At 43.5% G+C, this 9,427-nt stretch overlaps 1 protein-coding gene across 2 annotated transcripts in view; it reads right to left on the bottom strand.

Moving 5' to 3' along the window:
- ifrd2 (interferon-related developmental regulator 2) overlaps nucleotides 1-9,013 on the bottom strand; it is a 10,343-nt gene extending 1,330 nt beyond the window's left edge. Inside the window, exons 1-13 of one of the 2 annotated variants that reach the window (XM_054608417.1) lie at nucleotides 7,481-7,777; nucleotides 7,179-7,235; nucleotides 4,293-4,409; nucleotides 3,978-4,062; nucleotides 3,704-3,828; nucleotides 3,425-3,582; nucleotides 2,252-2,305; nucleotides 1,751-1,929; nucleotides 1,511-1,619; nucleotides 1,249-1,383; nucleotides 963-1,091; nucleotides 141-233; nucleotides 1-14 (exon numbers count right to left, since the gene is read on the bottom strand). The exon at nucleotides 1-14 is cut by the window's left edge and continues 1,330 nt beyond it. In XM_054608417.1, coding sequence (XP_054464392.1) covers nucleotides 1-14; nucleotides 141-233; nucleotides 963-1,091; nucleotides 1,249-1,383; nucleotides 1,511-1,619; nucleotides 1,751-1,929; nucleotides 2,252-2,305; nucleotides 3,425-3,582; nucleotides 3,704-3,828; nucleotides 3,978-4,062; nucleotides 4,293-4,409; nucleotides 7,179-7,235; nucleotides 7,481-7,526 — 1,301 coding nt within the window. In that variant the 5' untranslated portion in view covers nucleotides 7,527-7,777. Of the gene's footprint in view, nucleotides 15-140; nucleotides 234-962; nucleotides 1,092-1,248; nucleotides 1,384-1,510; nucleotides 1,620-1,750; nucleotides 1,930-2,251; nucleotides 2,306-3,424; nucleotides 3,583-3,703; nucleotides 3,829-3,977; nucleotides 4,063-4,292; nucleotides 4,410-7,178; nucleotides 7,236-7,480; nucleotides 7,778-8,599 lie in introns of those variants that run through there. The other variant, XM_054608418.1, reaches the window with a different exon arrangement.
- Between the last annotated feature and the right edge of the window lie 414 nt (nucleotides 9,014-9,427).

Here is a 9,427-nt window from a genome sequence, read left to right on the forward strand (position 1 = left end):
GAGTTGAAAAGATGCTGTTGAAGAAAAAAAATTAAGAGATGAGTGTATAAATGCAATACTGGAAAATGCAATCACACCCTCCCAGGTCAGATTGTTTCAGTGAGCAGGCGGAGAATCAAGAGCAGAAGAGATGCCGTTACCTTCTCAAATCTCGAGATCTTGTTGGCTTTGACCGTAGCGTCCAGGATGAGGGGGGGGCCGAGGCCAAAGATGTCTCTCACTAGTGGATTGAACTGCAACAACACAAACATCCACTAAAATTAACAATATGGGATCGGGACACAATAATGTCCAACTGTGAACTATTGATTTTGCTGTTGTGTGTTTATGTTATGGCTAGACCATCAACAGTAAAAACTAAAATGGGGAAACAAATGAGTGGATCAAGTTGACAGCTTTGAAAATCTACTATTCATCTTCAACATCCACTAAAATATACTTAATTGAATAAACTGTAATGTCATCTTGCCCACCAAGGACCTAAATGAGTATTTCCTTTCTAAAGTGCCATCATTGGTTCCATTGTGCAGAACGAAAGCTCCCTTTTGCTAAAATGCTGAGCGTCTCATTTAAAGTGTTTGTGCATTATTGCTTAAGTTATTTATTAAAATCTAATAAAGAGGAAGTGGGATTCACCCACACTTATGCAAGTGTGTTCATCAGCATTACACTGCACACAAAATGAAAGCTGCATTGTTCACAGCCTGCTTCAGAAATCACCTCTGCAGGCTCAACTCCTGATGTTTTTTATATTTATACACGTCTATGCCAGATGTGAGCATGGTCATGACTTAAGATTAGTAACTCTATGGAGGAAACGCAGAAATATGTGGATGAAAAGCAATCACATGACCCTGTTTACCCATGCATCACTACCGGGGCCCCAACACGTCATTATTCCTGTGAGAACACACCAAACTGTTTCTTTTAGAGCACACTAAGGCTTCAGTGCGTTTCCTGACCTGTAGATGGTGTCTGACTCCGGACTCCAGGATCTCTTTGAAGGCATCGTAGATTTTTTTCCTCATCCAGCTGTCGATGTAAACGCTCTCCAATCCAAACCTGATCTTCTCCTCTGTGAAGTCCTCGTTCTGCATGCGAAGAAAGGAAACATCACAAAGTCAAAGACAGGGCACATGTGCACAACTTGAAAGTTAATTTAAAGAAATATTAGTTCAGGAACCAATTTATTAATAGAGAAGTAAAATCATTCAACACAAATGTCATCGTTGCAGCTATGAAACAAACCTCGATGTAATGGAGCACATCTCTGAAGACGGAGCGCTGTTTCCGCCTGTCGTTCTTGGCTCGATGTTTATTGCCGTCTGTGGCCAAACTCTTCAGACATTCACACATACTTTCACTGTCCTCCACCTCAAATTCCTACACACAAGTGACATAATTGTAGCATAGAAATAGGATATTAGAACAAACAAAAAACAGTAAAACATAGGTTTAATGGTAAAAGAAGGAAACCAAAAGGTACTCAATGGTCTATGTGTGTGTTCACCTCGTCTATATCTCGTCCCAGCTCCACCAGCAGGGCGATGGTCTCTCCCACTGCTATCCTGTAGTTGACGTCACTGCTCTGCAGACACGCCTGCAGTTTGGGGATGTGACTACAGGGAGGGCAAGAGAGGAGTCAAAGTGTCACGCCCTAGAAACTTAACAGAACTAAACTGAAGGATAACTTTACTCTAAGTCCACACTGATGCATTCATTTTCATTTTGAACAGTTTGTTCCACTCACAGGTCAAGCAGCACACGTAGTCTAGATGCAGGACAGAGGGTGACCAGCAGGGACCAGGCCTGCAGGGCGGCGTTGTGTAGGGCTGGACTGCCCGGTTTGGGTGTGGGCAGCGTTCCCTCTTTGTTAGGGTAGGAAGACATGAACACGCTCTCCAGTAGGGCCAAAGACTTGATCAAGTCCTGGAGAGGTTCAGTGGTGATGTTGAAGGGGAAGATAAACAGAGAAAACATAATGAGGGATGAGAAGATAAACTGTTGATGTAGAACAACACTTATGATGAATACCACTATTGTACTATCCCAGAGAATAGAGCACATTTGTCAAGATTTTATCTGGGAGATTTTTTAGAAGGCTTTTGTTGCTTGATATATTTTAGTTTATACATTCACCAGGTTAACAGGAACCTGGGAACCACTAACAGACAAAATATTTCCCTGTAGCCCCCAAGCAAGAATAATGAGATTATTATGGATTCAGCTTTTTAGAGCAAATTGTTCTCACCTCTCCTTCTTCAGCGGTAGAGACATAACAGCACATCCCCAAAGCTCTGGCACACTGATGGAGAAAAATGCAATTAAAGTCAAATTACAAGAACTTGCAACATCAGAACACATACGACCATTGCAATACTGTTGCTACCATAACTCTAATGCAATTTGGTTTTTTTTTTTTTAAACCGAGTCAACCCTATATTGTTTCATTTGCTCATGTTTTCTGTTCAGAAAAACTCTAAAGTGTTAAATGACCTGGTTTGGAAAACATCCGTCCATCAGCCTTAACCGCTTATCCTGTTTTGGGCCGGAGCCGATCCCAGTCGACATTGTGCAAAGGCAGGGTCAACCTGGACAGCTCGCCTGACTGACAGAGACAGACAACCATTCTCACTCACATCCACGGGCAATTTAGAGTTTCCAATTAACCTATTCTGCTTATCTTTGGACTGTAAGAAGAAGCCAGAGAACCCACGCTGACTCCACACAGAAGGCCCGTCCAGCCCAGGAGTTAAACCCGGGACCCTGTTGCTGTGATGCAACAGTGCTAACCACCACATTTTAGTTTTTTTATCTCAATAGTTGCCAGCTGGTTTGGGCCACACCTGTTATGTGTTGAGATAAAAAAAAAGGAAAATGACTGTGACTTTAGCACACACCACTCAGTCCTATATGCCTATATTTGTAGCTCCAAAGAGAGTCCAAAATGGCTGCTGTTATTGTCACAATGTGGGAGTGGTCCCCCAGAGTCCCCTAAAGACTGTCTAGAAAATAAAAGTTTATAAGGGAGATATGATAAATCAAAGCTACAACCCCGACAGGCCGAGAGATTCTCTGAAAGCGGACAGTCGACCTTTAAACTGAATTTCTGAGCTATGACTCACTGATGAACAACGGTGGAGGGGAGAGTGAGGTCAGCTGGGTGGAAGAAATCAACTCGTATCTTAACCAGATGTTTTTGGTTTTGTTGTTGTTGTTGTTATCACATTGCCGAGTTTTAAGCTGCAATCCCTGCAGCTAATTTTTGATCCTACATTTACACATGGCATGCATATGTCAGAGCTGACGTTACATTTCATGTTCAGTTTTCTGCTCTTGTCTTTTTTTCTCCGGGGTTTCTGTAAATAAAAACTATATCCAAAGTTTTGCACAATATCATAGTAAGGTTTATGTGATGACTCACACTCTGGCGGGCTGCTATACTGGCACTGTTGTCAATTAGAATTGCGGTGAGGATTGGGCGAAGCATCTTGAAGCCCTCCTCCGCCTCGTCTCCACCCCCCAGCTGGATACAGAGCAGGGTGAAGACTGTGGCCGCCGCTGCCTGCTCCTCCACGCTGCCTGGAGGGGAAAGAACGTTTGTATTGGTTCAACTGCAGTTGTTTAGGACTGTGTATCTTTTCCACCTTGGGAGACAGAGGAGGAAATGTGTTTTATGCACTAGCAGGTTTTTTGGTCTTACCCTTTTTAAGACTCCTTTCCATGCAGTCGCTGATGGTGAGGCGTCTCTCTGTCAGGAAGTCGTACAGCACTCTGGAGGAGAAGGCCTGTCGCAGCGACTCCAGACCTGCTAGACGCGTCTTAGCGCTGAGAGACACCGAGACAAGGAGCGAGAGAGACAAGACCATTGTTTGTTTGAATATATATCACCGTCTGGTGTTGCACCATCACTTTGCATGTATTTCTGTTCATTCCTGACATTTCCTATTTCTACTATTTAAAAGACATAACCTCACCTCTTATCCATCAGGTTGTCTATGCACTGCTTTAGTTTGTCTTCTGTTTCTTCCTGGGCAGTCTGTTCATCCACCTGCTCACCTCCTGTTTTGGGTAAGTCAACATACAGGAGTGGTCAACTGTATGTAACTATAGTGATTCAATTCAGGGTCATGTGAGTTTTACTTTCCCAACACCCAAAAATATGCTAATAGGAAATAAAATGCACCAATATGTTGGCTGTATTCATTTCCTTTGGTGTTTGTTAGCAGTAGCTTGGCCATCATACTAAATAAATAAGCATGTGTGTGTATTATCTGCATTTTTGTACAAACCTACGACCTCCTCCTGAACAGAAGTGCATTCGCTGGCACTGCTGCAGTGGCTGAGAACCTCAGACGTCAGCTCATCATCGCTGGGACCAGACTCTCCCTTTACCCCATTTTTCATACCTAGATTTAAAAAAAGGAAATATTTAGGTGGGAATAATGAAGGAGAGAGGGATGACAGAAACACCTTACACTAGAATGCCATCATATAGAAGAGCCATAGAATAAATACTATCTTTGCAACACTTACAAAGGCCAGTTTTTGACATAATAATTTCTGGTGTCAGCAAATTATGATGATTAAAAGGTATAGAGCCTTAAAAATGACAGCTGGTTAACTGTACAAGTGAACTAACAAACACAAGCAGGACTCATCCCAAAATGAACCAGAATTTGTCCAGAGGCCATTTCACAGCTGACTGTAGGCTTACTCTGCTCAGCTGTCTCTCTTTGTCAGTAACTGTACACCAGTAGAGTTCACACCAACACACACACACCGACCCACAAACACAGGGATGAATGATACATTTTAAAAAAAAATGTCATCAATAAACCTCAACAGAACGTCCAAGACTACACTGATTTAACAGTAGTCTTCTATGAAGCACCGAACCAACTACTGAGACACTGAAACAGAGTCAACACAGGACTGATTCCCACAACTTAAGACAAGACTCCACCAATGTACTGTATATGATTAACAGCCATGCTATATTCAAACTGTAATATGACTTGTATCTGGGGCAGCTACACCTCTGCAGTTTGCAGACACCCTGTTACACTCGGATTACTTCAGTATACCTTCATTTATTTCAATCAACGTGTCATTTTTATATCTGCTCTCCAATATGCCCTGTTTTACTATCAATCTCACCCACACATGGGCTGATTATCACTTTGCTAATAATCAGGGCATAATGATAGCAGACAACAGAAGGATTTTCCATTTGGCAGTTTTAGTTATTTCTTTTATGTTTAGTAAAGTATGGAGCAGGAGTGTGTCAGTTTGTTACACTGAGTCTGGACCCAACACAAGGTAAGAGCCAGGCAGGCTAAGCTAAGCTAACCCTAAGGTTTCCTGCTGGCTCAGGACTTTCTACTGTGGGTGGGATTACTGGAGACCAGAGGGCCATTCACTTATTCATTCATTCAGTCAGTCAGTGAGTACAATCCAGAATGGTCAGACGGTGTGTCTGAATGTGTGTGTTCTCATGTTCAGGTCAACCAGGACAGTCAGGGTCACGTTTAGTGGAGCAGCAAATGCCACATGGAAGTTGTAGTTTCAAGTTACTTTCTCCATGACATCCCTACAATAGGAACAGGCTCAATGCCAACCCCCAAAATACTGTTAATATGACAACTAGCAACATTTTCTCTGATATCATTCAGCGAAATCCACCTGTGCTCAGGTAGCATGACAATTCCAGAGAATGATTCAAAAACAGCTAAATGAATAACTGGACGCAGGACTATTTTTGAGCGTGTTAACTGAGATGATCACAATTTAAAGTTGTTGTCCAACTATTATTTTCATTGGGTGGAAGTCAACTTCAGCCTAAAGCCAAATGAATCATAATATCTGCTGCGTCTGACTAATATACCACAAAGTACCACACTATCATTTGAAGGCACTTCTGTATTCTTCTGAATTTGCTGGTGTAAAGAAAATAGACAGAAGCAGTAAACATTGTTAAACCTGTTTGAATAGCTGCTGCTTTTGAAATATTTCACAAATGAGCTGACTGGATAGAAGCTGGATGATTCATCAATGCCAAAACTGTTCAGCACTGTAATGACACAATAGTTGCATATTGGGGTCCAATTAATGGCTGCCAGTTGTAAAACTTCTATATACTTATAGTTCTAAACTGGCTAATCTCGTTGCTAGAAGATAAACCTGAATGCAGCCCTGACAACTCTGCTTTCCTTATTCGATATTCTCATTCCTGCAGCCTCTCTCTTTCACAAAGCTACCGTTCACAGCTGAGCTAACACTTTCTGACGTTTATCAGTGACTTATTTCCCAGTCATCATCCTGGACCCGGCGGCCACTGAACAGGTTACTCTAAAGCTACACAATCACACAGCTAAAGGCCTTCCCACGCACAGCACAGTTATGGTAAGTGTCAGCTCCCTGCCACGACTCACTGCTACTTTCTGCTTACATAGCAATCACTCAAACAGATTCAGTCGCCAGTACAAGTATTAAAAACAAACAAAACACATGGCAGCAGTAAGGCAATGTGGGATGGGAACGCAAGAATAATGACGACACAATTACAAAAAAACAAACTCCTTAGTGTACCGTGTGGTCATTTGAAAACAGTGTTGAGAATGTTACACTGGGATAATAAACACAAAATGTATAAGAGAGGGAACCAGGTCACCTCAGGAAGCAATGACTGCAGGAATCAAAACTTATCTGGTGTCAGCGCAGGTGAGTTAAAGAGAGGTTCGATGATCAGAGAGATCTCAACCACAAAGGCGTGATGGGTGCACACTCGGACTTAGGAAAAGTATACGGTGATGAAGCAAGACCAGATGATAGCAGCCAGTCATGTGCTGTTGGTGTTTAAAACAGCCATCAAAAGCATGACGGTGGGGGCGTCATCTCACGGCGTTCAAGCATTACATGCATGATGACTGAAGAAACTCAAACAATTACGTGATTTAACCAATAAGCTGCAAATCCACAAAGAGGCTGTATAAGAATCAACCAGTCAGTCAATACAGTAAGCAGCCTGGCAGGTAAAGTATGAGAAGTTTAAAACGTGAGTTTAGCATGAGGCTGGTGGGTTTACTGCATGCACTGTAGTGAGGCTGCAGAGCTTCTAGACAAGCTTTAAGTCGGACACGAAGCCGGGGTCAGGGGTCAAGCGTCAGAGGAGTTACCTTTCAACGAGGCTTTACCCGACAGCTGCAGCTGAAGAACCTCTTGACGAAGAGAGCCTGCAGATGACGTATGGAGGGGGGGGGGGACAGGTAAAGGTGTATAGATTGGAGGACGGATGCATGAATAAGAGGTCAAATGAAGGAATGACCATGATGGAGTAGAAGACATCAGAAGTGAGCACCATTATCCTGAAACTTTGCAAACTTTGCAATAATTAACACTGCAAACTCAGAATCTAAATTAAAGTCAGATGTGCAGATACTTCTTATCTTAATCCAGGTCTTTATATTCAAGCACTCACTCTTCTTAATCCATAGCAGAACTCTACAGATCTCAGAAATGTGCATGCGTGTGAGTATGTATTTATATGCATGTATTTCGGCTCTGGCCCGTGTCTGCTTCCCGGGCTGACGTCATCCAACGTGAGGGGTCTGTGACTGTAACGCCTCCAGACACATGCAGCTCCTGCACCATCAACCTGCACCATCAACCTGCACCATCAACCTGTGGCTCCAAGCTGCTGTTCAATGCATGTAAAACACCTCCAATGATGTGTACATAAATCCACCTTGTTCCTCTCCAACAGAGTGACGTCACCAGGTGACACGTGGGTGCTTAAAAAAACCCACCTGTTGTTAACTTTAACCCTTTAGCCAATCAGGGCCCTGAACCTGGCAGGTAACCCGGAAATGAATCACCCTTCAGTTATTGAACAGCACTGGAGCTCAGGTAAAGGTTAAAGGTCACACACACACACAGCCTGCAGGTCAACCACGTGGCACACACTCTGTCTCTCTCTCACACACACACACACACACTGTCACACACACACACACACACACACACACACACACACACACTGTCACACACACACACACACTCTCTGTCACACACACACACACTCTGTCACACACACACACACACACACACACACACACACACACTGTCACACACACACACACACACTCACACACACACACACTCTCTCACACACACACACACACACACACTCACACACACACACACACACACACACACACACACACACACACTCTCTGTCACACACACACACACACACACTCTCTGTCACACACACACACTCTCTCACACACACACACTCACACTCTCTCTCACACACACACTCTGTCACACACACACTCACACTCTGTCACACACACACACACACACACACACTGTCACACACACACACACACACACTCTGTCACACACTCACACACACACACACTGTCACACTCTCTCACACACACACACACTCTGTCACACACTCACAAACACACACACTTACACGAGCCACGTGGACACGGAGGAGGTCACGGTGCGCCACGTGGGACACACACACACACACACACACACACACACACACACACACACACACACACACACACACACACACACTCACCCGGCTTGCTGGAGCCTCTCCTCCCCTTCTTACTCCGCGGCATCCTGAGCGGAGCTAACAGCTAACAGCTAGCAGAGGGAGCTAACGGCTAACAGCTAGCAGAGGGAGCTAGCAGCTAACGGCTAACAGCTAGCAGCTAGCCGCGGTGACGCGCAGCGTGCTCCGGGCTGCGGGGCTGTGCGGGGCGGTGCGTGGCGGTTACGTGTACCGTCGGTACCGTGTCGGTCGTGCGGTGGTCTCTGGACTATCGGCGGCGGTGCCCCGGTAGTCTGAGTCTGGTGCCGGACAGAGGGTCGCTCCTCGAAGCTGCGGTGAGTCTGCTGCACGCTGCCGGCTCAGAGTCCATCTTACTCTCGGTGGCGACGGGGGACGGGGGCGGGATGCCAGGTCTCTGGCGTCCCCCGTTCCCTGTGTCTGAACCAACACCACAGTACATGCGTTCACCCAGTTATTATTCTATTCTTATTCTTATTCGTATTCATCTTATTCTTATACTTGTTCATCTTATTGTTATTCTTATACTTATTCTTATTAATCTTATTCTTATACTTATTCTTATTAATCTTATTCTTATACTTATTCTTATTCTTATCTTATTCTTATTCATCTTATTCTTATTCTTATTCTTATTCATTATTCTTATACTTATACTTATAATTATTATTATTATTATTATTATTCATCCTATTCTTCTTCTTCATCTTATTCTTCTTCATCTTATTCTTCTTATTCTTCTTATTATTCATCTTATTGTTATTCTTATTCTTATTCTTATTATTATTATTATTCATATACTTATTCTTATTCATCTTATTCTTATTCTTATTC

This window comes from Anoplopoma fimbria, chromosome 12, assembly GCF_027596085.1.
Source record: "Anoplopoma fimbria isolate UVic2021 breed Golden Eagle Sablefish chromosome 12, Afim_UVic_2022, whole genome shotgun sequence".
In the NCBI taxonomy this organism is placed as follows: Eukaryota; Metazoa; Chordata; class Actinopteri; order Perciformes; family Anoplopomatidae; genus Anoplopoma; species Anoplopoma fimbria.